The 26,826-nt window shown below is 42.6% G+C and overlaps 2 protein-coding genes across 3 annotated transcripts; both read left to right on the top strand.

Annotated features, from left to right (window-relative positions):
• The first annotated feature begins 43 nt into the window (after positions 1 to 43).
• CLN3 (CLN3 lysosomal/endosomal transmembrane protein, battenin) lies at positions 44 to 14,983 on the top strand. Of its 2 annotated transcripts, none has more exons than XM_066571188.1 (14): positions 44 to 145; positions 365 to 437; positions 736 to 811; positions 931 to 984; positions 1,703 to 1,782; positions 3,649 to 3,734; positions 5,869 to 5,941; positions 6,888 to 7,028; positions 8,144 to 8,249; positions 9,220 to 9,288; positions 9,995 to 10,050; positions 11,039 to 11,132; positions 12,244 to 12,387; positions 13,313 to 14,983. In XM_066571188.1, the coding sequence occupies exons 1-14, from the start codon at positions 115 to 117 to the stop codon at positions 13,430 to 13,432; spliced, it is 1,203 nt and encodes a 400-aa protein (XP_066427285.1). In that variant the 5' UTR covers positions 44 to 114; the 3' UTR covers positions 13,433 to 14,983. The 2 variants fall into 2 exon arrangements, with proteins under 2 accessions (XP_066427285.1, XP_066427284.1); XM_066571187.1 differs by having other exon boundaries at positions 6,885 to 7,028.
• Positions 14,984 to 18,411: 3,428 nt separating this feature from the next.
• LOC136570787 (eukaryotic translation initiation factor 3 subunit C-like) lies at positions 18,412 to 25,553 on the top strand (the record flags this gene model as incomplete). Its single annotated transcript, XM_066571183.1, has 6 exons — positions 18,412 to 18,457; positions 18,917 to 19,039; positions 19,744 to 19,809; positions 20,765 to 20,840; positions 22,811 to 22,924; positions 25,428 to 25,553. Coding segments are annotated over exons 4-6 (273 nt in total), but the record flags the coding sequence as incomplete, so codon positions are not given.
• Positions 25,554 to 26,826: the final 1,273 nt, after the last annotated feature.

The raw sequence follows: 26,826 nt of genomic DNA, 5'->3' as shown, positions 1-26,826 counted from the left end.
CCCTCATCTCCTACTATGGATTTTCCTCCCTTAAAGCCACGCCCACAAATTGCCAAATATGGATTTGCTTTGGAAAAGTCACGTGATCGCGGTGTCACATGACCGGCTCCCAACATGGCGGACGAGGAACCGCTGCTGCCGCCGGGTGAGAGGCAAAAACGGGGAACAAAAGTGGGGATAAAAACCGGGAATTCGGGAAAAAAAACTGGAATTAAAACCAGGATAAGGAGCCGGGAATGGACTCGGGAAGGGAAACAGGGAGCAGGGAAGGGGGCCGTAAAACGGGCAGGGGGACACAAAACCGCCCCCAAAATCTGCCAAATTTCCCCCCAAATCCCTTCCAAACTTCTCCTCTCCCCCTCAGACGAAGACTCCGCCCCTCCCCCGCCTCCCCCTCCCACTCCGACCTCCTCCTGGCGAATCGGAGCAGCTTTTTGGTGAGTGCCCCGCCCCCATTTTAAACCACGCCCCCAAGCCCCTACCGACTTCAAGCCCCCAAAATTTCCCGCCAAAACGGAGCCATTTTGGGGACAACCTACCCATTTAAGCCCCGCCCCTTTTTGACCACGCCCCTTTAAACCCTTCCCCCAACCTTAACCCCCCCAAAATTTCCCGCCAAAACCTCACCTTTTCAGCCCTTCCCCCCCACAACCACGCCCCTTTCAGGCGTGCCACACCCAGGTGTGACCACGCCCACACGCGTGGCCACGCCCCTCTAAGCCCCGCCCTCCGCAGGATTTTGGGCCTCTGTAACAACCTCCCCTATGTGGTGATGCTCAGCGCCGCCCGCGACCTGCTGGAGCCACGCCCCGTGAGTGGCCACGCCCATTTTTGGGCCACACCCTGTTTTGTATTAGCCACGCCCCTTTTGGAAAGGCCACGCCCCCTTTTCTGATTGGATGTTGGGGGATTTTTCCCGGATTTTTTTAGGGGGAAGAGCGGCGGAATCGGAGCCGGCACGACTGCGATCCTGTGGGGACTGGGGTGGGTGGGGCTTAAAGGGGGCGGGGCTTAACTGGGCGGGGCCCAAATGGGTGGGAATTAAATGGGAAAGGGTTTAAAGGGGTGGGGCCTAAATGGGAGTGGCTTGAAGGGGTGGGGCTTAAATGGGAGTGACCTTGATGGGGGGGGCTTAAGTGGGCGGAGATTAATGGGGTGGAGTTTAAATGGGAGAGTTTAAAATGGGCGGGGCCTAAAGGTTGGGGTAAAGGAGTGAGGCTTAAATGGGAGGAGCTAAAAGGGGCAGGGTTTAAATGGGAGGGGCTTAAATTATTGGAGGTTTAAGGGGTGGGGCTTCAAGTGTAGGGATTAAATAGGAGGGACTTGAAGGGGTGGGGCTTAAATAGGAAAGGTTTCAAGGGGAGGGGCTTAAATGGGCGGGGCTTAAAGGGCGGGACATAAATGGGAGCAATTGAAAGGAATGGGGATTAAAGGGCGGGGCTTAAAGGGGGGGAATTAAGTGGGAGGGGCTTGAAGGGGCGGGGTTTGAAGGGTGGGGCTTAAATGGGTGGGGCTTAAATGGGAGGAGCGGAAATGGGCAGGGTTTAAGTGGGTGGGGCTTAAATTTTTGGAGGTGTAAGGGGCGGAGCTTAAAGGGGTGGGGTTTAAAATTTTGGAGGTTTGAGGGGGTGGAGCTTAAAGGGGTGGGGTTTAAATGGGTGGGGCATAAAGGGGAGGGGCTTAAAGGGGCGTGGCTCCTCAGGCCGTCCTATTGGCCGATGTCGTCCCCGCCCTGGTGGTGAAGCTGCTGCTGCCCCTGGTGGGGCCTTACCTGCCCGACAGGTGAGAAATGGGCGGGGCCTAAAGGGGGTGGGCTTAAAGGGGCGGTGCTTAAAGGGGCGTGGCTTAAGGGGGGGCGGGGCTAAAAGGGGATTGGGGGAATTGGAAATTTTGGGGGGGAAAATTGGAAAATCTGAGGGGAAAATTGAAGGGGTAAAAGGGAAATTTTTGATAATAAAGGAAATTTTTTGGGGGAAATAGGAAATTTATTTTTAATTAAGGGATTTTGGGGGCAAAAGGGAATTTTTGGAGGGGAAAAATGGAAATATTTGGTGGAAAAGGGAAATTTGGGGAGGAAATTGAAATTTTTAAAGGAGAAAAAAGAATTTTCAGGAAGGAAAATAAGGAATGTTTTGGGGAAATGAAAGCGATTTTTTGGGAGGAAAAAGGGGATTTTATTGGGAAAAAAGGAATTTTAGGGAAAAAAGATATTTTTCTTAAATGGACTTTATGGGAGGAAAATCAAAGTTTTTTGGGAAATAGGAGATTTTTTTAAAAAATTCTGAAAAAAAGGGAATTTTTAAGGGTGATAAAAGCAATTTTGGTACAAAATAAGAGAATATTTTGGGATGAAAAACGAAATTTTGGGAAGATAAAAATTTCCATTATTTTTAAAATAAATGGAAAATTTTGGTGGGGTGAAAATTGAATATTTGGGGGATTAGGAAAGGTAAAAAAAAGAGACTATTTTGGGGTGAAAAAGTCAATTTTTGGGGAGGGAAAAGGGGAGATTTAAGGGGATAAAAAGGGAAATTTGCAAAAATATTGGAATTTTTTGGGGGAAAAAAGAGAATTTTTTTGTGAGAATATTGGAATTTTTTGGGGGAAAAAAGGGAATTTTTTTTGGAGAAAATATTGGAATTTTTTGGGGAAAAAAAGGGGAATTTCTTTTTGTGAAAATATTGGAATTTTTTGGGGGAAAAAAAGGGAATTGCTTTTTGTGAAAATATTGGAATTTTTAGGGGAAAAAGAGAATTTTTTGGGGGGGAAAAAAGGGAATTTTTTTGCGAAAATATTGGAACTTTTGGGGGGAAAAAAGAGAATTTTTTTGGTGAGAATATTGGAATTTTTGGGGGGAAAAAAGGGAATTTTTTTGGAGAAAATATTGGAATTTTTGGGGGAAAAAAAAGGGATTTTTTTTTGTGAAAATATTGGAATTTTTGGGGGAAAAAAGGGAATTGCTTTTGGGAAAATATTGGAATTTTTGGGGGAAAAAGAATTTTTTTGGGGGGAAAAAAGGGAATTTTTTTGAGAAAATATTGGAATTTTTGGAGGAAAAAAGGGAAATTTTTTTTGAGAAAATATTGGAATTTTTGGAGGAAAAAAGGGAAATTTTTTTTGAGAAAATATTGGAATTTTTGGGGGAAAAAAAAGGGAATTTCTTTTTGTGAAAATATTGGAATTTTTGGGGGAAAAAGAGAATTTTTTTGGGGGGAAAAAAGGGAAATTTTTTTGAGAAAATATTGGAATTTTTTGGGGAAAAAGAGAATTTTTTTGGTGAGAATATTGGAATTTTTTGGGGAAAAAAAGGGAATTTTTTTGTGAAAATATTGGAATTTTGGGGGGAAAAAGGATTTTTTTTTTGAGAAAATATTGGAATTTTTTGGGGAAAAAGAGAATTTTTTGGGGGGGAAAAAAGGGAAATTTTTTTGGAGAAAATATTGGAATTTTTGGGGAAAAAAAAGGGATTTTTTTTTGCAAAAATATTGGAATTTTTTGGGGGAAAAAAGGGAATTTTTTTTGAGAAAATATTGGAAATTTTGGGGAAAAAAAGGGAATTTTTCAGAAAAGAATGGGATTTTGGGGAAGAAATTTTAGGAAAGGAATTTTGGGCTCAAAAAGGGCAATTTTGGTGGTTTTTGCCCGCAGGTTGCGCGTGGTGGGCGTGGCCCTGTGCCTGTGGGGCAGCGTCAGCGCCGTGGCTGCGGCCAAAGGGACCCTGAGCGGCCTCGGGGGTGAGAGGGGACTCGGGGTCACTTGGGGTCACTCGGGGTCACTTGGGGTCACTCGGGGTCAATCGGGGTCACTCAGAGTCGTTTTGGGGCATTTTGGGAATATTTGGGGATTTTTTTGAGATTTTTTTTGAGGTTTTTTGGGGATTTTTTTGGAGATTTTTGAGGGGTTTTTTTGAGGATTTTTGGAGATTTTTTTGAGGTTTTTTGGGGATTTTTTTGAGATTTTATTGAGATTTTTTAGGGATTTTTTTGAGGATTTTTTGAGATTTTTTTGAGGTTTTTGGGGATTTTTTTGGAGATTTTTTGAGGGTTTTTTTGAGTTTTTTTGGGGATTTTTTTGAGATTTTTTGAGGTTTTTTGGGGATTTTTTTGAGGATTTTTTGAGATTTTTTTGAGGTTTTTGGGGAGTTTTTTGAGATTTTATTGAGATTTTTTTGAGGTTTTTTGGGGGGTTTTTTGAGATTTTATTGAGATTTTTTGGGGATTTTTTTGAGATTTTTTTGAGGTTTTTTGGGGATTTTTTTGAGATTTTATTGAGATTTTTTGGGGATTTTTTTGAGGATTTTTTGAGATTTTTTTTGAGGTTTTTTGGGGATTTTTTTTTAGATTTTTTTGAGATTTTTGGGGGATTTTTTGAGATTTTTTGAGTGTTTTTTTGGCTTTTTTTTAATTTTTGGGGATTTTTTGGTTATTTTTGGGATTGGGGTCACTCAGGGGTCACTTGTGGTCACTCGGGGTCATTTTGGGGCATTTTTGGAATATTTGGGGATTTTTTGAGGTTTTTTTGGGATTTTTTGGAGATTTGTTGGAGATTTTTATGAGATTTTTTGGGCATTTTTTGAGATTTTTTGGAGTTTTTGGGGGATTTTTTGGGGATTTTTTTGGCATTTCTTGGGATTTTTTGGAAAATTTTGGGATTTTTTTGAGATTGTTTGAGGTTTTTTGAGGATCTTTTTGATATTTTTTATGAGATTTTTTGAGGATATTTTGGTGGATTTTTTGGAGATTTTTTGGAGATTTTTTTTCAGGTTTTTTGAGATTTTTTTTAGGTTTTTATGAGATTTTTTGGAGATTTTTTGAGATTTCTTTGGAGATTTTTTGGGGATTTTTTGAGGTTTTTTGGGAATTTTTTTGGAGATTTTTTGAGATTTTTTTGGAGATTTTTGGGAGATTTTTGGGGGATTTTTTGGTGATTTTTGGGGTTGGGGTCACTCATTGGTCACTCATTGGTCACTCATTGGTCACTCATTGGTCACTCAGTGGTCACTCAGTGGTCACTCAGTGGTCACTCATTGGTCACTCAGTGGTCACTCATTGGTCACTCTGTGGTCACTCATTGGTCACTCATTGGTCACTCTGTGGTCACTCAATGGTCACTCTGTGGTCACTCATTGGTCACTCATGGTCACTCATTGGTCACTCATTGGTCACTCTCTGGTCACTCATTGGTCACTCATTGGTCACTCATTGGTCACTCTGTGGTCACTCATTGGTCACTCTGTGGTCACTCTGTGGTCACTCTGTGGTCACTCTGTGGTCACTCTGTGGTCACTCAGGGTCACTCATTGGTCACTCATTGGTCACTGATTGGTCACTGATTGGTCACTCAATGGTCACTGATTGGTCACTCTGTGGTCAGTCTGTGGTCACTCTTTGGTCACTCTGTGGTCACTCATTGGTCACTCATTGGTCACTCATTGGTCACTCTTTGGTCACTCATTGGTCACTCATTGGTCACTCTTTGGTCACTCTGTGGTCACTCTTTGGTCACTCATTGGTCACTCTTTGGTCACTCATTGGTCACTCTGTGGTCACTCTTTGGTCACTCATTGGTCACTCTTTGGTCACTCATTGGTCACTCTGTGGTCACTCATTGGTCACTGATTGGTCACTCATTGGTCACTCATTGGTCACTCATTGGTCACTCTTTGGTCACTCATTGGTCACTCATTGGTCACTCTTTGGTCACTCTGTGGTCACTCTTTGGTCACTCATTGGTCACTCTTTGGTCACTCATTGGTCACTCTGTGGTCACTCTTTGGTCACTCATTGGTCACTCAATGGTCACTCTGTGGTCACTCATTGGTCACTCATGGTCACTCATTGGTCACTCATGGTCACTCTTTGTCCCCAGGTGTGGCTCTGGGCAGTGCGGGGGCGGGGCTTGGTGAGGTCACCTTCCTGACCTTGGCCTCCTCCTACCCCAGGTAAGGGGGCGTGGCCTCACCTCAGCTGGGCGTGGCTACACCCGATGGCCACGCCCACCAGGGCCACACCCCAAAATGGGGGGAGGGACCAAAAAAAAAGAGGCAGAATTGGCCAAATTTGGATAAAATCAGCTCCAAATGGGAATGGGGTGGGGCCAAGTGGGCGTGGCTTGATTTTGGTGGGCGTGGCTTTAAAATGGGGTTAAAATTCCATAAAATTGGTCCGAAATTATCAAAATTTGGGTCCAAATTTCGTCAAAATATTAAAAATATGGGCGAGGGGTGGGGCCAGGTGGGCGGGGCTTGATGTGGATGGGCGTGGCTACACACAAAGTGGGCGTGGCTTTTAAATGGGGATACAAATTTGTTTAAAATCACCTGAATTTTGTCAAAATTGGTCAAATTTGGTGCAAAATCACCAAGGAAGGGATTGGGGGTGGAGCCTGGTGGGCGTGGCTTCCTCTGCTGGGCGTGGCCAGACAAAAAGTGGGCGGGGCTCAAAAATGCAGGTAAAATTTCATTAAATTGATCCAAAATTACCAAAATTTGGGTCAAAATTGGCAAAATTTGGTCCAAATCTGCTAAAATTTGGAATGGGCTGGGGCCAGGTGGGCGGGGCTTCATGTGGGTGGGCGTGGTCACAGAAGAAGTGGGAGGAGCTTCTAAATCAGGGGGAAATTCTCCTGAATTGGGTCCAAAATCACCAAAGTTGGGCCCAAATTGGCCAAATTTGGTTAAAATCAGCCAAAAATGGGAGATGGGTGGGGCCAAGTGGGCGGGGCTTCATGCGGGTGGGCGTGGCTACCCCAAAAGTGGGTGGGGCTTTAAATGGGGTGAAAATATTCAAAAATTGGGTCAAAATTCCCCAAAATTGGCTCCAAATTGGTCCAAACCGTGAATTTCCGAAGTGGGCGTGGCCATTCTAACTTGGCTCCTCCCCCAGCAGCTCCGGGCTCTCCCATTGGTCGTCGGGGACGGGCGCGGCCGGACTGGGCGGAGCTTTGGGGTTCTGGGGGCTGAGGGCGTGGCTGCCCCTCCCCCACGCGCTGCTGCCGTTCCTGGCCCTGCCCCCCCTGATGCTGCTCAGGTCAGACCCAAAATTCTCCTTTTTTAACCCAAAAATTTCACCTTTTTAACCCCAAAATTTCACCTTTTTAACCCCAAAATTTCCCCTTTTTTAACCCAAAAAATGCAACATTTCAAGCCCAAAATTCTCTCTTTTTAACCCAAAAATTTCACCTCTTTTAACCTGAAATTCCCTTTTTTTAACCCCAAAAATTCAACCTTTTTAACCCCAAATTCCCTTTTTTTAACCCAAAATTTTCACCTTTTTAATCCAAAGTTCCCTTTTTTTAACCCCCGAAAATTCAACTTTTTAAATCCCAAAATTTCGGTTTTTAAACCCAAAAAATTCAGCTTTTTAAACCCAAAATTCCTTTTTTTACCCAAAAATATTCAACTTTTTTTAACCCAAAAAATTCACCTTTTCAAACCCAAAAAATTCAACTTTTTTAACCTCAAAAATTTAATTTTTTAATCCCGAAATTCCCCTTTTTAGCCCCCAAAAATTCACCTTTTTAAACCCAAAATTCCCTTTTTTTAACTCAGAAATTTCACCTTTTTAAACCCCAAAAATGCAACTTTTTAAACCCAAAATTCCCTTTTCTTAACCCAGAAATTTCAACTTTTCAAACCCAAAATTCCCTTTTTTAACCCAAAAAATTCCCCTTTTTAAACCTAAAATTCCCTTTTTAACCCCTAAAATTTCACCTCTTTTAATCCCAAAATTCCGTTTTTCTAACTCAAAATTTCCTTTTTTAACCCAAAATATTCACATTTTTAAACCCCAAAATTTCAACTTTTTAAACCCCAAATTCTCCTTTTTTCACCCAAATTCTCTTTTTATATCTTAAACTTGAAATTTTTACCTCAAATTTTGAATTTTTAGAGAAAATTTCATTCCTAAAATCCCCAATTTTTTACCCCAAATTTTTAATCCCAAAATTCCCAAATTTCAGCTCCAAATTTCTGAAATTTCAACCCCAAAATCCCCAAGTTTTTCTCCAAAAATTCCCAATTTTTAACCCCAATTTCAAAATTTCCCAACCCCCAAAGTGGGCGTGGCCTTCCTTGGCCCCTCCCCCTAATTTAAATAATTTTAAATTTTACATTTTTCTCCTTTTTTTCTCTTTTTCTCCCCAGTTTTTTCTTCCTCCTGGGCCCGGCCCCTCCCCCCAGGCCGGCCCCGCCCCTCCCCCACCCCGACGAAGGGGGCGGGGCCAGAGAGGAGAAATGGGGCGTGGCCAAGGTGAGAAAGGGGCGGGGCTTCAACGGGTGGGGCTCAAAGGGGAGGGGCTTAAAGGGGAATTTTGGGTCAAAAATTTGGAATTTTAGGGGGAAATTTTGGATGAAATTTGGAAAATTTTGGGGTGGGAAATGTGGGGGTTTAAAATTTGGGAATTTTGAGAGACAAAATTTTGAATTTTTATCAAAAATTGGGAAACTTTGGTTCGAAAAATGGGGAATTTTTGGGTTAAAATTGGGAATTTGGGGTTTAAAATTTCAGATTTTTTTGGGTTTAAAAATTGGGATTTTGGGTTAAAATTTGGGAATTTTGGGGTTAAAAGTTTCAAAATTCAGGGTAAAAAATTGGGAAATTTTAAGTTCAAAAATTGGAATTTTTGTTTGAATTAGAGAAATTTTGGGTTGAAAATTTGGGAAATTTTGGATTTAAAAGTTTCAAAATTTAGGGTAAAAAATGGGGAAATTTTGGGTTCAAAAATCAAAATTTTGGGGTTAAAATTTGGGAATTTTAGGTTTAATAATTGGGAAATTTGGGGTTAAAATGGAGAATTTTGGGATGAAAAATTGGGAAAATCTGCGGTTAAAATTCGGGAATTTTGTGGTGAAAATTTGGGAAATTTTGGAGGTAAAATTTCAAAATTTAGGGTAAAAAAATGGGGAAATTTTGGGGTCAAAAATCAAAATTTTGGGGTTAAAATTTGGGAAATTCTGGCTTAAAAATCGAGAATTTTGGGGATAAAAATGGGAATTTTTGGTTAGAAATTGGGAAATTCTGGGGGAAATTGTGAAATTTTGAAGGGGGTGGGGCTTAATGAAGGGGGTGGGGCTTGGTTCAAACCCCGCCCCTTCCCCAAATATGGAGATGGCAGGAAAATGAGCGGGGGGGAAATTTGGGGATGGGGGCGGGGTTTGGGGAAGGGGCAGGGCTTTGGGATGGGAAGGGGCGTGGCCTGATGTAGCCCCGCCCCCTTCAGGCCGCTCTCCGCCAGGGGGCGCCCCTGGGCCTCGTTTACTTCGCCGAATACTTCGTTAACCAGGGGCTGGTGAGGGGGCGGGGCTAAAATGGGCTGGAGGAGGGGCTTAAAGGCTGGGGAGGGGCTTAAAGGGGTTGGGAGGGGCTTTAATGGGAGGGGGAGGGGCTTAAAAGGGAGGGGGAGGGGCTAAAAATGGTGAAATTGGGGATGGGGAAGGGGCTCAAAATGGCGGATTTGAGGTTGGGGAGGGGCTCAAAATGGCGGATTTGGGGTGGGGGCGGGGCTAAAATGGCGGAATTGGGGCGGGGGGCTTAAAGGGATGTGGGAGGAGCTAAAATGGCAGAATTGTGATGTGGGAGTGGCTTAAAGGGATGTGGGAGGGGCTAAAATGGCAGAATTATGGGGGCGGGGCTAAAATGGTGGACTTGGGGTGGGGGCAGGGCTAAAATGGCGGAATTGGGGGGAGGGGTTTAAAAGGATGTGGGAGGAGCTAAAATGGCAGGATTGGGGGCGGGGCTAAATGGCGGAATTGTGATGTGGGAGGGGCTTAAAGGGATGCGGGTGGGGCTAAAATGGCGGAATTGTGATGTGGGTGGGGCTAAAATGGAATTTGCGGATGTGGGAGGGGCTAAAATGGCGGAATTGTGATGTGGGCAGGGCTAAAATGGAATTTGTGGATGGGGAGGGGCTCTGGGCGGTGGGGGAGGGGTCAGGGCTACTTGGCCCCGCCCCCAGCCTCGGCCCCGCCCCCAGCCTCGGCCCCTCCCCCCCGCAGATGGAGCTGCTCTACTTCCCCTCCTCACCCCTCCCCCACAGCGCCCAGTACCGCACGTGAGTGGGGGAGGGGCGGGCAGGGGGGAGGGGCACGGGGACCCCGCCCCAAAATTGGCCATTTTTAACCCCAAAATTCCAAAAGTCTCCATTTAAATCCCAAAATTCTCCATTTTCAAGCCCGAAATTTCCAATTTAAACCTCCCAAAAGTCCCAATTTCAATCCTGAAATTCCCAATTTTTTTACCCCCAAATTCTTAATTTTCAGCCCAAAACTCCCAAATTTTAATCCCAAAAATTCTCAAATTTTTAGCCCACAAAATCCCCCAAATTTTATTGCCAAAATTTTTAATTTTTTGCCCAAAATTCCCAGTTTGTAACCCCAAATTCCCAAATTTTAATCCCAAAAATTCCCAATTTTTTTACCCCAAAATTCTTAATTTTTAGCCCAAAACTCCCAAATTTTAATCCCAAAAATTCTCAAATTTTTAGCCCACAAAATCCCCCAAATTTTATTGCCAAAATTTTTAATTTTTTCCCCAAAACTCCCAAATTTCAACCACAAAAGTCCCATTTTCAACCCCAAAATTCCCAGTTTGTAACCCCAAATTCCCAAATTTTAATCCCAAAAATTCCCAATTTTTTTACCCCAAAATTCTTAATTTTTTGCCCAAAACTCCCAAATTTTAATCCCAAAAATTCCCAATCTTTTAGCCCCCAAAATCCCACAAATTTTATCGCCAAAATTCTTAATTTTTAGCCCAAAACTCCCAATTTTTAACCCCAAAGCTCCCAACTTTTCAATCCCAAAACTTCCCAATTTTACATCCCCGAAATTCCCAATTTTTACCCCAAAAATCCCCGCGTTTAACCCCACGTTTAACCCTTTCCTGCCCCACCTTTACCCCAAAATTCCCAATTTTTAACCCAAAAAATTCCCCAATTTTAAATCCCCCAAATTCCCAATTTTTTACCCCAAAACTCCCCGCGTTTAACCCCACCTTTAACCCCTTCCTGCCCCGTGTTTTTAACCCCTTCCTGCCCGCAGGCTGCAGCTGCTCTACCAGGCCGGCGTCTTCGTCTCGCGCTCGTCCCTGCGCTGCCTCCGCCTGCGGCGCCTCTGGGGGCTGGCGCTGGCACAGGTGGGACCCACAGACCCCAAAAGTGCCCCACAGAGCCTAAAACTGCCCCATAGACCTCAATATTGCCCCATAGATTATCCCTGAGCCCATAAATCCCAAATCTGCCCCATAAATCCCAAATCTGCCCCACAGAGCCTAAAACTGCCCCATAGACCTCAATATTGCCCCATAGATTATCCCTGACCCCATAGATCCCAAATCTGCCCCATAGACCCCAAATCTGCCCCATAGATCCCAAAGGTGCCCCACAGATCCCAAATCTGCCCCATAGATCATCCCTGACCCCATAGATCCCAAATCTGCCCCATAAATCCCAAACCTGCCCCACAGAGCCTAAAACTGCCCCATAGACCCTAAAACTTCCCTATAGATCATCCCTGACCCCATAGACCCTAAATGTGCCCCATAGATCACAGTCAGACCCCATAGATCCCAAATGTGCCCCTCAGACCCTAAAACTGCCCCATAGATCCCAAAGCTGCCCCACAGATCCCAAATCGGCCCCATAGACCCTAAAACTGCCCCATAGACCCCAAATGTGTCCCACAGATCACAGTCTGACCCCATAGATCTGAAATCTGCCCCACAGACCCCAATTCTGCCCCATTGATCTCAGTCAGAGAACCCATAGACCCCAAATCTGCCCCAGAGATCCCAAATCTGACCCATAGAGCCTAAAACTGCCCCATAGATCACAGTCTTATCCCATAAATCCCAATCCTGCCCAACAGACCCCAAATCTGCCCCATAGACCCCAAATCTGCCCCATAGATCCCAAATGTGCCCCACAGATCCCCTCAAACCCCATTTTCCCCCATTTTCCCCATTTTAATCCCATTTTCATTCCCTTTTTTAACCCAAATTTTCCCCCGATTTTTCCCAATTTCCCCCCATTTTCCTCTAAATTTCCCCCACATTTTCCCTACAATTTCCCCCAAATTTTTCCCTAAAATTTCCCACATTTTTTTCCCTAAAATTTCCCCAAATTTTTTCCCTAAAATTTCCCCCAATTATTTTCCCAAATTCCCCCAATTTTCCCCCAATTTCCATCCCCGTTTTTAAACAAATTTTCCTCTTTTTTCCCCCATTCTTTCCCTGGCCCCGCCCCCAGGTGCTGCTGGCCTCCTTCCTATTGGCTGCCGTGGCTGTCAATCATCTCCTCCCCGGGCTGGGCGTGGCCGCGGCGCTGGCGCTGGGGGAGGGGCTTGTGGGGGGCGGGGCCTACGGGAACGCCTACAACAACCTGAGTGAGCAGGTCAGTGACCTTTGACCCCTGAGTGACCCCTGAGTGACCAATGAGTGACCAATGAGTGACCAAAGAGTGACCACAGAGTGACCATTGAGTGACCAATGAGTGACCAATGAGTGACCACAGAGTGACCACAGAGTGACCACAGAGTGACCAATGAGTGACCAATGAGTGACCACTGAGTGACCCCTGAGTGACCATTGAGTGACCAATGAGTGACCATTGAGTGACCAATGAGTGACCATTGAGTGACCATTGAGTGACCAATGAGTGACCACAGAGTGACCATTGAGTGACCAGAGAGTGACCAATGAGTGACCAATGAGTGACCACAGAGTGACCACAGAGTGACCAATGAGCGACCAGAGAGTGACCAATGAGTGACCACAGAGTGACCATGAGTGACCATTGAGTGACCAATGAGTGACCCCTGAGTGACCACAGAGTGACCAATGAGTGACCACAGAGTGACCATGAGTGACCAATGAGTGACCCCTGAGTGACCATGAGTGACCAATGAGTGACCACAGAGTGACCAATGAGTGACCACAGAGTGACCACAGAGTGACCATTGAGTGACCAATGAGTGACCACAGAGTGAACCCTGAGTGACCAATGAGTGACCAATGAGTGACCAATGAGTGACCACAGAGTGACCAATGAGTGACCACAGAGTGACCACAGAGTGACCATTGAGTGACCAATGAGTGACCACAGAGTGAACCCTGAGTGACCCCTGAGTGACCAATGAGTGACCAATGAGTGACCACAGAGTGACCATTGAGTGTCCAATGAGTGACCAATGAGTGACCACAGAGTGACCAATGAGTGACCAATGAGTGACCACAGAGTGACCAAAGAGTGACCATTGGAGTGACCAATGAGTGACCCTGAGTGACCCTGAGTGACCCCTGGTGACCTCTGTCCGCAGGTGCCCCTCCCCCAGCAGCCTCTGGCCGTCGCTGTGGTCACTCTGGTGGCCGAAGTCGCCATCGCCACGGCCGGAGGGGTCGCCCTGGGGGCTCACGCGGCGTTCTGCGGCCAGGAGTGACCACTGAGTGACCACTGAGTGACCACTGGGCTCTGAGTGACCATGGAGTGACCACTGAGTGACCACTGAGTGACCACTGGGCTCTGAGTGACCATGGAGTGACCACTGAGTGACCAGTGACCATGGAGTGACCACTGACCTCCTGGATTGGCCTTGGAAGTGACCATTGAGTGACCACTGGAACAGCCTTGGATTGACCCCTGAATGACCATTGGAAGTGACCACAAAGTGACCCTTGAAATGGCCTTGGAGTGACCACTGAGTGACCACAGAGTGACCCTGGAAGTGACCACAGAGTGACCATTGAGTGACCACTGAAATGGCCTTGGAGTGACCACAGAGTGACCACAGAGTGACCCTGGAAGTGACCACAAAGTGACCATTGAGTGACCATTGAGTGACCACTGAGTGACCACTGGAATGGCCTTGGAGTGACCACTGAGTGACCACTGAGTGACCACTGAGTGACCACTGGAAGTGACTACAAAGTGACCCTGGAAGTGACCACAAAGTGACCACAGAGTGACCCTGGAAGTGACCACAAAGTGACCATTGAGTGACCACTGGAATGGCCTTGAAATGACCACAAAGTGACCACTGAGTGACCATTGAGTGACCACTGGAATGGCCTTGGAGTGACCACAGAGTGACCCTGGAAGTGACCCTTGGCCTGGTCACTGAGTGGCCATCGAGTGACCACTGGAAGTGACCACAAAGTGACCATTGAGTGACCACTGAAATGGCCTTGGAGTGACCACAAAGTGACCACAGAGTGACCACTGGAAGTGACCACAAAGTGACCATTGAGTGACCACTGGAATGGCCTTGAAATGACCACAAAGTGACCACTGAGTGACCACTGAGTGACACTGGAAGTGACCACAAAGTGACCATTGAGTGACCACTGGAATGGCCTTGAAATGACCACAAAGTGACCACTGAGTGACCACTGAGTGACCCTGGAAGTGACCACAAAGTGACCATTGAGTGACCACTGAGTGACCATTGAGTGACCACTGGAATGGCCTTGGAGTGACCACTGAGTGACCACTGAGTGACCCCAGAGTGACCCCTGGAAGTGACCACAGAGTGACCATTGAGTGCCCACAGAGTGACCATTGAGTGACCACTGAGTGACCCTGGAAGTGACTACAAAGTGACCATTGAGTGACCACTGAGTGACCATTGAGTGACCACTGAAATGGCCTTGGAGTGACCACTGAGTGACCACAGAGTGACCCTGGAAGTGACCACAAAGTGACCATTGAGTGACCACTGGAATGGCCTTGAAATGACCACAAAGTGACCACTGAGTGACCACTGAGTGACCATTGAGTGACCACTGGAATGGCCTTGGAGTGACCACTGAGTGACCACAGAGTGACCCTGGAAGTGACCACTGAGTGACCACTGAGTGACCACAGAGTGACCATTGAGTGACCACTGAGTGACCACAGAGTGACCCTGGCCTGGTCACTGAGCAACCCCTGAGTGACCCCTGAGCCCAAACTGGGACATTTCTCATTAAAAAAAGGGAAACTTTGGATTAAATTTGGTCATTTTTTGGATAAAAAATGGGAATTTGGGGGGCAAAATCGGATTTTTTAGGCAAAATTGGGGATTTGGGGTAAAAATTCCAAATTTTGGGGTAAAAATTGGGGATTTGGAGTCAAAATTTTAGAGTAGAATTGGGGATTTTGGGGCAAAAATCCGGTTTTTTTGGAGGTAAAAATGTCAATTTTGGAGGTAAAATTGGGGATTTTTGGAGCAACGTGGAATTTTTGGGGTTAAAAATGGAGATTTTGGGGTAAAAATGGGGATTTTTAGTAAAATTGAGAATTTTGGGGTAAATTTGGGGATTTTGGGGGTAAAATTCGGAGATTTTGGGGTCAAATGTGAATTTTTGGAGGTAAGAATATCGAATTTTGGGGGTAAAGTTGGGAATTTGGGGGTAGAAATGGGAATTTTGGGAGATAAAATTCAGCATTTTTGGGTCAAAATTGGTTGATTTTAGGAAGTAAAAAGCCCAATAATTCTGAGGTAAAAACTCACGAATTCTGAGGGGAAAAATGCTGAATTTGTGGCAAAAAAAAAAAGGATTTTTATTAAAAATGTTCAATTCTTACTGAAAATCATGAATTTAGGAGGTAAAATCTGACATTTTGAGGCAAAATTGGCCAATTTGGGAGGGAAAAAACTCGGCAATTTTGAGGTAAAAAGTTGGGAATTCTGAGGTAAATTTCAAATTTGAGACCAAATCCCCCAATTTTATTTAAAACCTTCAGTTTTCACCCAGAAATGTCAATTTTGAGGGGTAAAATCAGCCAGATTTGGGGCGGAAAGAACCTCAGGAATTCTGAGGTAAAAAATGGGAAATTGTGAGGTAAAAACTGGCGGATTATGAGGTAAAAATCGCCGAATTTCGGGAAAAAATGTCGATTATTAGTTAAAATATACGGTCCTTACCTAAAATCGTGCAATTCAGAGGTAAAATCCATCATTTTTGGGTCAAAATCGATTTTTTTGGGAGGTTAAAATCTCGATAATTGTGAGGTGAAAAATCGATAATTCTGAGGTAAAAACTTGCGAATTCTGAGATAAAATCGCCGAATTTGTGGAAAAAATGTCGATTACTGTTCAAAATTTCGATTCTTACACAAAACCGCGACTTTTGAGGCACTTTTGGGGCAAAATCCACCGATTTAAGAGAGAAAAACTCGCTAATTCTGAGGTAAAAACTTGGGAATTGTGAGGTAAAACCTGGAGAATTCTGAGGCAAAACGCGCAGAAATTGAGACAGAAACATCGATTATTGTTTAAAACGTTCCATTCTTACCTAAAATCGCGACTTTCGAGGCGCTTTTGGGGAAAAATCCGCCGATTTTTGGTCCTCGGCACCTCCGGACTCGCTTTCCCAGCGTTCCCTGCGCGCCAAACCGGAACTAGGGCGGGAACTGGGAGAAGAGTTGAGGCAACCCCCCGGGGAATTGTGAGGTAAAAACTTGGGAATTTTGAAGTTAAAATCGCCGAATTTGTGGGGAAAAAAGTAGATTTTAATTTAAATTATTGAATTTTCACGCAGGAACCTTAATTTCGGAGGTAAAATCTGACATTTTTGGGTTAAAATCGGCCGGTTTGGGTGGTAAAGCCCGATAATTGTGAGGTAAAAACTGTGGAATTCTGAGGTAAAAAGCTTAGAATTTGAGGCAAAAAAGTTGATTTTTTATTAAAAATATTCGATTTCCATCCAGAAACGTTAATTTCGGAGGAAAAACCCGACATTTTTGGGTCCAAAAGGTTTGGGTGGTAAGGACCCGATAATTGCGAGGGGAAAACTCGCAAATTCTGAGGTAAAAATTTTCAAATTTGAGGAAAAAATGTTGACTTTTATTAAAAATATTTTATTTCCATCCAGAAACGTAAATTTTGGAGGTAAAAATCCAACATTTATAGGTCCAAATCGGCCGGTTTGGATGGTAAAACCTGATAATTGTGAGGTAAAACCTTGCGAATTCTGAGGTAAAAATGTTGGAATTTGAGGCAAAAAGGTCAATTTTTACTACAAATATTGAATTTCTACCCAGAAACGTGAATTTGATGGGGAAAATTCTGCCATTTCTGGGTCAAAATCAGCCAGTTTAGAGAGTAGAAACATTGGAGGTTCTGAGGTGAAAAATTGTCAATTCTGAGGTAAAAATTTGCGAATTCTGAGGTAAAAATCGCCAAATTTGCAGCTAAAACCTCGATTGTTATTTAAAACTTTCAGGTTTCACCCTGAAATGCAACTTTTGGGGGCTAAATTCCTGCATTTTTGAACTAAAATGGCCAATTTAGGGAGGTAAAAAACCCCGATAGTTCTGAGGTGAAAAATCGAGAATTGTGAGGTAAAAACTGGAGAATTCTGAGGTAAAAATCGCCAAATTTGTGGCTAAAATGTTGATTATTGTTCAAAACATTCAATTCTCACCCAAAATTGCTAATTTCTGAGGTAAAATCCAAGATTTTGTGTCAAAATCGGCTGATTAGGGAGGGAAAAAAACAGAAAACTGTGTGATAAAACTTCATGGTAAAACTCTGAGGTAAAAATCGCCTAATTTGAGACCAAACCCTTCATTTTAATTTAAAACCTTCCATTTTCACCAAGAAACGCAACTTTGGGGGGGGGGGGGTAAAATTTGGTATTTTTGGGTTAAAATCGTCCAGATTTGTGGAGGGAACAAATTGACAATTCTGAGGTAAAAACTCGTGAATTGTGAGGAAAGGGAAAAATTCCTAAATTCTGAGGGAAAACACTTCAAATCTGAGGTTAAAAAGTAGATTTTTATTAAAAATGTTCAATTCTCCCCCAAAATCACAAATTTTGGGGATAAAATCCAGGATTCGGGGTTAAAATCAGCCGATTTTAGGAGGTAAAAAACCCGATACTGCTGAGGTAAATATGGCCGAATCTGAGGCAAAACAAAACGGTTTTTATTAAAAACCTTCCGTTTTCACCCAGAAACGCAGTTTTGGAGGGTAAAATTCAGCATTTTTGGATCAAAATCGGCCAAGTTAGGGAGGTAAAATCTCGATAATTGTGAGATAAAAGTCGCCGAATTTGTGGCAGAAATGTCGATTATTGTTCAAAACGTTCGATTGTTACCCAAAATTGCGAATTTCGGAGATAAAATCCGAAATTTTTGGGTCACAATCGGGAGGTTTGGGGAATAAAAAACCCCTATAATTGTAAAGAAAAAACTCGCGAATTCTGAGGTAAAAATTCGCGAATTCTGACTGGAAAACCTTCGAATCTGAGGTTAAAAAGCCGATCTTTATTAAAATCGTTCAATTTTCACCCCAAAACCGCGACTTAGTGGGTCAAAAGCCTCCGATTTCGGCTCTTTGCTACTTCTGGACTCGCTTTCCCAGCGTTCCTTGCGCGCTAAACCGGAAGTGGGCGGACTTAAGAAAGGAAGTGACGTAGATCCACTTCCGGTTCGGCCTTTCAGCCTTTCCGTACCGGCGGCTCCGCGTGCGGCGCGTTCGGTGCGGGGGGGGAGGAGCGGAATTGGGGGGTGGGGGAGGGGCCCAGGGGGGGTTCTGGGGTTGGGGAGGTGCGCGTGGGGGGGGGTGGGGGAGGATTTGGGGCGAAATTCGCGGATTTTGGGGTAAAAAACGCGGCAGAAATCGCAGCTCGGAAGGGGTGGGAGGAATGGGGGAGGGGCGGAATTTGGGCGTTTTGAGGCCGAATTTTGGGGGTTTTGAGGGGAAATTGGGGAATTTTGGACTGGAATTATTGATTTTGGGCTGAAGTTTGGGAGTTTGGGTGCAAATTTCGCTTTAAAACCTCCAATTTTCGCTTTAAACCCTTCAGATTTTGGGCCAAACCGCTCAAATTATAGGTTTAACCCATGAAGTTTTGCGTGAAAATGCTGACATTTTGGGTGAAAATCGTGAATTTTTGGGTCCAAACCTCGGGATTTTTTGCCGGTTTTGTCTCCCCAGGCTGCCCCTCCCTCTCTGTCGCGATAATGTCGCGATTTTTCACCACCGGCTCCGACTCCGAGTCCGAGTCCTCAGCGTCGGGAGATGAAACCGCGCCCAAAGCGCCGGGGGACCCTACAGCAAGTGGGCGGGGCCAAAGGGAAAGGGGCGGGGCTTAAAGGGAAAGGGGAGGGGTTAAAGGGGAAAGGGGAGGAGTTAAATTGGTGGGGTAAAGAAGAAGGGGAGGGGCCTAAAGGGCTGTGGGAGGGGCTTAAACAGAGTAAAGGAGGCTGAATTGGAAAAGGGGGAGGGGTTTAAGACGTGGGAGGGGCTAAAGGGTGGGGAGGAGTCTATAGAAGTGGAGGCGGAGCGAAGGGAAAGAGTGGGAGGGGAGGGGTTAAAGAAAAGGGGAGGGGTTAATGGGGAAGGGGAAAAGGGTGGGGTTAAAGGAAAGGGGGAGGGGCTAAAGGGGGAGAGGAGGGGCTAAAAGAGGAAGAGTAAAAGCAATGGGTGGGGTTAAAGGGGAGGGGCTTAAAGGGAATGGGGAGGGGCTTAAGAGAAAAGGGAGGAGTTTAAGAAAAGGGGTGGGGCTAAAGGAAAAAGAGGAGTTAACAGGAAATGGGAGGGGTTAAATCAAAAGGGGGAGGGGCTAAAAGAAGGCGGGGTTAAAGTAAAGGGGAGGGGCTAAATGAAAGGGGGTGGGGTTAAAGGAAAGGGGAGGGGTCAGATGAAAAGGGGGTGGGGTTAAATGAATGGGAGGGGCTAAGGAAAAAGGGGTGGGGCTAAAGGAAAGGGGAGTGGCTGAAGGAAAAGGGGGTGGGGTTAACGGTGTCTGGCCCCGCCCCCAGGCCCCTGCTGCTCAGTGAGGATGAGGAGGACACCAAGCGCGTGGTGAGGAGCGCCCGCGACAAGAGGTGAGAGTGATTGATCGGTATTGATCGGGTATTGATATGGTATTGATCGGGTATTGATCGGGTATTGATCGGGTATTGATTGTTTGTTCTAATGGCTCCAAGTTGGTCCCTATTGGTTTCAATGGGTCCGTATTGATCCCTATTGGTTTCAATGGGTTTGTATTGGTCCCTATTGGTTTCAATGGGGCCGTATTGATCCCTATTGGTCCCAATGGGTCCGTATTGATCCCTATTGATGCCAATGGGTCCTTATTGATCCCTATTGGTCCCTATTGGTTTGGTTTCCATTGATCCCAATGGCCCCAAATTGATCCCTATTGGTTTAAATGGCCCCAAATTGATCCCTATTGGTTTCAATGGACCCGTATTGATCCCTATTGGTCCCAAAGGGTTTGTATTGATCCCTATTGGTTTGGTTTCCATTGATCCCAATGGCCCCAAATTGATCCCGATTGGTTTCATTGGGTCCTTATTGATCCCTATTGGTTTCATTGGGTCCTTATTGATCCCATTGGTTTCTATGGGTCCGTATTGATCCCTATTGGTTTCAATGGACCCGTATTGATCCCTGTTGGTTTCAATGGGTCTGTATTGATCCCTATTGGTCCCTATTGGTTTGGTTTCCATTGATCCCAATGGCCCCAAATTGATCCCTATAGGTTTCAATGGGTTTGTATTGATCCCTATTGGTTTCAATGGACCCATATTGATCCCTATTGATCCCAATGGGTCCTTATTGATCCCATTTGGTTTCAATGGCCCTAATTGGTCCCTATTGGTTTCAATGGGTCCGTATTGATCCCAATGGCTCCAAATTGACCTCAATCAATCCCAATCAATCTCTATTGATCCCTCTTGGTCCCAATGGCTCCAAATCGACTCCGATTGATCCCAATCGATCCCAATGGACCCCAATCAAACGTGATTGATCCTAATTGATCCTGATTGACCCCAGGTACGAGGAACTCACCAACCTGATCCGCTCCATCCGCAACGCCATGAAGATCCGCGACGTCAGCCGCTGCCTCGAGGTGCCCAGAGCCCCAAAACCCCCACTTTTCACCCCAAAAATCGCCCCTAAAATCCCCAATTTACACCCCAAAAATCCTCAATTTACACCCCAAAAATCGCCCCTAAAATCCCCAATTTACACCCCAAAAATCGCCCCTAAAATCCCACTTTTCACCCCAAAAATCACCCCTAAAATCCCAACTTTTTACCCCAAAAATCGTCCCTAAAATCCCCAATTTACACCCCAAAAATCACCCCTAAAACCCCCACTTTTCACCCCAAAAATCGCCCCTAAAATCCCCAATTTACACCCCAAAAATCCTCAATTTTACCCTAAAAATTCCCCTCAAAGATCCTCAATTTCCACCCCAAAATTCCCCATTTTTCCTGGTTTTCACGCCTATTTCCCCATTTTCCCCCAATTTTTCCCATTTTCCCCAAGTTTTCCCATTTTTCCCCTATTTTTCCCCCATTTCTCACCCCATTTTAACCAATTTCCCCCCATTTTCCCCCATTTTTCCCCATTTTCCCATTTTCCCCCAATTTTCCCATTCTCACCAATTTTCCCAATTTTTCCCCATTTTCCCTCCAATTTCCCCCATTTCCCCATTTTTCCCCCATTTTTCCCCCAATTTTCCCCATTTTTCCCATTTTTTCCCCATTTTTCCCATTTTTATCCAATTTTCACCCATTTCTCCCCATTTTCCCCAATTTCCCCAATTTCCCCTCATTTTTCCCCAATTTCCCCATTTTTCCCCCATTTTCCCCATTTCTCCCCCAATTTTTTCCCTTTTTTCCCCAATTTTCCCCAAATTTTCCCCAATTTCCCCCCAATTTTCCCCATTTTCCCCATTTTCCCCCCATTTCCCCCTTTTTTCCCAATTTTCCCCATTTTTCCCATTTCTCACCCAATTTTTTCCATTTTCCCCATTTCTCACCCAATTTTTTCCCTCTTTCCCCCCAATTTCCCCCAATTCCCCCCAAATTTCCCAATTTTCCCAAATTTCCCAATTTCCCCCAATTTTCCCAATTTCCCCCCCATTTTCCCCCCAATTTTCCCAATTTTCCCCATTTCTCCCCCAATTTTTTCCCTTTTTCCCCCCAATTTTCCCCATTTCTCACCCATTTCCCCCCAATTCCCCCTCCATTTTCCCCCCATTTTTCCCCCATTTTCCCCATTTCTCCCCCCAATTTCCCCCCATTCCCCCCAATTTCCCCCCAATTTTCCCCAATTTCCCCATTTCTCACCCATTTTCCCCATTTTCCCCCCAATTTTCCCCCATTTTTCACCCACTTTCCCCATTTCTCACCCAATTTTTTCCCCATTTCCCCCCAATTTCCCCTTTTTCCCCAATTTTCCCCAATTTTCCCAATTTTCCCCATTTCCCCCCAATTTCCCCCAATTCCCTCCAATTTTCCCCCCATTTTCCCCATTTCTCACCCAATTTTTTCCCTTTTTCCACCCAATTTTCTCCCCAATTTCCCCCCATTTTCCCCATTTTTCCCATTTCTCACCCAATTTTTCCCCTTTTTTCACCCAATTTTTTCCCTTTTTCCCCCCATTTTCCCCATTTTCCCCATTTCTCCCCCAATTTTTTCCCTTTTTCCCCCCAATTTCCCCCCAATTCCCCCCAATTTCCCCCCAATTCCCCCCAATTTCCCCCCAATTTCCCCCAATTTCCCCCCAATCTCCCCCAATTTCCCCCCAATTTCCCCCAATTTCCCCCCAATCTCCCCCAATTTCCCCCAATTTCCCCATTTCCCCCCAATATTTTCCCAATTTCCCCCAATTTCCCCCCAAATTTCCCCCCCCATTTTTCCCCAATTTTCCCCCATTTCCCCCCAATTTTCCCAATTTCTCCCCCAATTTTTTCCCTTTTTCCACCCAATTTTCCCCCAATTTCCCCCCAATTCCCCCCAATTTCCCCCAATTTCCCAATTCCCCCCAATATTTCCCAATTTTTCCCATTTTTCCCCAATTTTTCCCCAGGAGTTTGAGCTGCTGGGCCGTGCCTGGGCCAAGGCCAAGGGCGTCGTGGACCGGGATGGAGTCCCCAGGTTCTACCTCAGGATCCTGGCAGACCTCGAGGATTATCTCAACGAGGTGAAAATTTGGGCTGAAAAATCCACATTTTGGGTCAGGCCGAAATTTGAGCTTTTTTCCACCTTTATTCTAGTGAAAATTTGACATTTTTAGGGCTTTTTTCTGCTTTTTTTTGCCTTTTTTTTGCCATTTTTTCGGATTTTTCTTGGCTTTTTTCACCATTTTTAAAAATAATTTTAAAAAAATTAAGGATTTAAAAAATATTTTTCCTGATTTTTTAAATTAATTTTTATTGGGATTTTTTTCTGCTTTTTTTCAATTTTTTTTGCCATTTTTTGCCATTTTTTCAGATTTTTCTTGGCTTTTTTCACCGTTTTTAAAAATAATTTTTTTAAAAAAATTAAGGATTTTTAAAGTATTTTTCCTGATTTTTTAAATTAATTTTTATTGGGATTTTTTTTCTGATTTTTTTCTGCTTTTTTTCAATTTTTTTGCCTTTTTTTTGCCATTTTTTCGGATTTTCTTGGCTTTTTTCACCATTTTTAAAAATAATTTTTTTAAAAAAATAAGGATTTTTAAAATATTTTTCCTGATTTTTTAAATTAATTTTATTGGGATTTTTTTTCTGATTTTTTTCTGCTTTTTTCAATTTTTTTGCCATTTTTTCGGATTTTTCTTGGCTTTTTTCACCATTTTAAAAAATCATTTTTACAGAATTTTTAAGGATTTTTTTACATTTTTCCCGAAATTTTTATTTTTTTTTAATTGGGCTTTTTTTCTGATTTTTTTCTGATTTTTTTGTCCTTTTTCCGATTTTTTTTTGCCTTTTTTTCACCATATTTTATAATAATTTTTACAGAATTTTTAAGGATTTTTTCAATATTTGTCCTGATTTTTTAAATTAATTTTTATTGGGATTTTTTTTCTGATTTTTTTTCTGCTTTTTTTCAATTTTTTTTGCAATTTTTTGCCATTTTTTCGGATTTTTCTTGGCTTTTTTCACCATTTTTAAAAATAATTTTTTAAAAAAATAAGGATTTTTAAAATATTTTTCCTGATTTTTTAAATTAATTTTATTGGGATTTTTTCTGCTTTTTTTCTGCTTTTTTTCAAATTTTTTTGCCTTTTTTTTTGCAATTTTTTTGCCATTTTTTCAGATTTTTCTTTCCTTTTTTTATCAATTTTAGAAATAATTTTTACAGAATTTTTAAGCACTTTTTAATATTTTTCCTGATTTTTTTAAAATTAATTTTTATTGGGTTTTTTTGTGATTTTTCCTGATTTTTTTTTTGCGATTTTTTGCCATTTTTTCGGATTTTTCTTGGCTTTTTTCACCATTTTTAAAAATAATTTTTACAGAATTTTTAAAGATTTTTTTTTATTTTTCCCAATTATTTTGTAATTTTAATTTGAGTTTTTTCTGATTTTTTTCTGCTTTTTTTTACAATTTTTTTGCCATTTTTTCGGATTTTTCTTGGCTTTTTTTCACCATTTTTAAAATAATTTTTACAGAATTTTTAACCATTTTTAAAGTATTTCTCCAATTTTTTGGCCATTTTTATTCCCTTTTTTTCCTGATTTTTCTCCTTTTTTTGCCATTTTTTGCCTTTTTTTTGTAATTTTAATTTGAGGTTTTTTTCTGATTTTTCTGCTTTTTTGGGGGGAATTTCCCCCCTTTATTTTTTTTAATTTTCACCATTTTTTCTCCATTTTGGGTCATTTTTTTGTGATCTTTGGGTCATTTTTGGGTCATTTTTCATCATTTTTGGGTCATTTTTTGTCCTTTTTTTTGGGGAATTTCCCCCCTTTATTTTTCTTAATTTTCACCATTTTTTCTCCATTTTGGGTCTTTTTTTTGTCATTTTTTGTCATTTTTGGGTCATTTTTTGTCCTTTTTTTTGGGGGAATTTCCCCCTTTATTTTTTTAATTTTCACCATTTTTTCTCCATTTTGGGTCTTTTTTTTATGATTTTTGGGTCATTTTTGGGTCCTTTTTTTTGGGGAATTTCCCCCTTTATTTTTTTAATTTTCACCATTTTTTCTCCATATTGGGTCATTTTTGGGTCATTTTTTGTCCTCTTTTTTTGGAATTTCCCCCCTTTATTATTTTAATTTTCACCATTTTTTCTCCATTTTGGGTCCTTTTTTTGTGATTTTTGGGTCATTTTTGGGTCATTTTTTGTCCTTTTTTTTTTGTAATTTTCACCATTTTGGGTCATTTTTTTGTCATTTTTTGTCATTTTTGGGTCATTTTTTCTCCTTCTTTTTTTTTGTAATTTTCACCATTTTGGGTCATTTTTTTGTGACTTTTGGGTCATTTTTTTGTGATTTTTGGGTCATTTTTGGGTCATTTTTTCTCCTTTTTTTGTGTAATTTTCACCATTTTCCACCTTTTATTTTTTTTTAAATTTTCACCATTTTTTATGATTTTTGGGTCATTTTTTTGTCATTTTTTGTCATTTTTGGGTCATTTTTTCTCCTTTTTTTTGTAATTTTCACCATTTTGGGTCATTTTTTCTCCTTTTTTTCCTTTTTTCTCATTTTTTCCCCTTTTTCCCCTCAGCTGTGGGAGGACAAGGAGGGCAAGAAGAAAATGAACAAAAACAACGCCAAAGCTTTGAGCTCCTTGAGGCAGAAACTGAGGAAATACAACCGGGACTACGAGGGGCAGATTGCAGCCTACAGGCAGGTCAGGAAGGGGTTAAAAATGGGGAAAATGGGGGAAAAATGGGGAAAATAAATGGAAAAATTGGGGGAAATTTGGGGAAAAATTGGGGGGGAAATGGGCAAAAAATGGGGGAAAATTGGGGGGGAAATGGGCAAAAAAATGGGGAAAATAAATGTAAAAATTGGGGGAAAATGGGGAAAAATTGGGGAAAATTCGGGGTGAAAATGGGGGAAAATTGAGAAAAATTGGGGGGGAAATGGGCAAAAAATGGGGGAAAATTCGGGGGGGAAAATGGGCAAAAAATAAATGTAAAAATTGGGGAAAATTCGGGAAATTGGGGAAAACTCAGGAGGAAAATTCGGGGGAAAATGGGCAAAAATTGGCAAAAATAAATTTGAAAATTGGGGAAAAATGGGGAAAATTGGGGGGGAAATGGGTAAAAAATAAATGTAAAAATTGGGGGGAAATTGAGGAAAAATTGGGGGGAAAATGGGCAAAAATTGAGGAAAATTGGGGGAAAATGGGTAAAAAATAAATGTAAAAATTGGGGAAATTTGGGGGGAAAAATTGGCAAAAAATAAATTTGAAAATTGGGGAAAAATTGAGGAAAAATTGGGGGGAAAATGGGCAAAAATTGAGGAAAATTGGGGGGAAAATGGGTAAAAAAACCTTTAAAAATTGGGAAAAAATGAGCAAAAAATAAATGTGAAAATTGGGGAAAATTGGGGGGGAAATGGGCAAAAAATAAATGTAAAAATTGAGGAAAAATGGGCAAAAAATGGGGGAAAAATAAATATAAAAATTGGGGAAAAATGGGCAAAAATGGGGGAAAAATAAATGTAAAAATTGGGGAAAATTGGGGAAAATTCGGGGGGAAATGGGCAAAAATTGGCAAAAAATAAATGTAAAAATTGGGGGGAAAATGGGCTAAAAATGGAGGAAAATAAATATAAAAATTGGGGAAATTTGGGGGGAAAAGTTGGCAAAAAATAAATTTGAAAATTGGGGAAAAATTGAGGAAAATTTGGGGGAAAATGGGTAAAAAAAGCCTTGAAAAATTGGGGAAAATTGGGCAAAAATTGGCAAAAAATAAATTTGAAAATTGGGGGGAAAATTAAGCAAAAATTGGAAAAAAATGAATATAAAAATTGGGGGAAATTGGGTAAAAATTGGAAAAAATAAATCAGAAAATTGGGGAAAAATTGGGCAAAAATTGGAAAAAATAAATCAGAAAATTGGGGAAAAATTGGCAAAAAATAAATAAAAAATCAGGGAAAAATGAGGAAAATTTAGG

Source organism: Molothrus aeneus, unplaced genomic scaffold, assembly GCF_037042795.1.
Source record: "Molothrus aeneus isolate 106 unplaced genomic scaffold, BPBGC_Maene_1.0 scaffold_364, whole genome shotgun sequence".
NCBI classification, from domain to species: domain Eukaryota; kingdom Metazoa; phylum Chordata; class Aves; order Passeriformes; family Icteridae; genus Molothrus; species Molothrus aeneus.
This window is presented reverse-complemented; position numbering and strand designations above follow the sequence as displayed.

Bases quoted from the DNA above. Each gene is read 5' to 3' on its own strand.
- CLN3 (XM_066571187.1), top strand. From the start codon at position 115: ATGGCGGACGAGGAACCGCTGCTGCCGCCGG. The intron at 812-930 runs GTGAGTGGCCAC...GGATTTTTTTAG, and splicing joins ACCTGCTGGAGCCACGCCCC to GGGGAAGAGCGGCGGAATCG. The intron at 12,388-13,312 runs GTCAGTGACCTT...CTCTGTCCGCAG, and splicing joins ACAACAACCTGAGTGAGCAG to GTGCCCCTCCCCCAGCAGCC.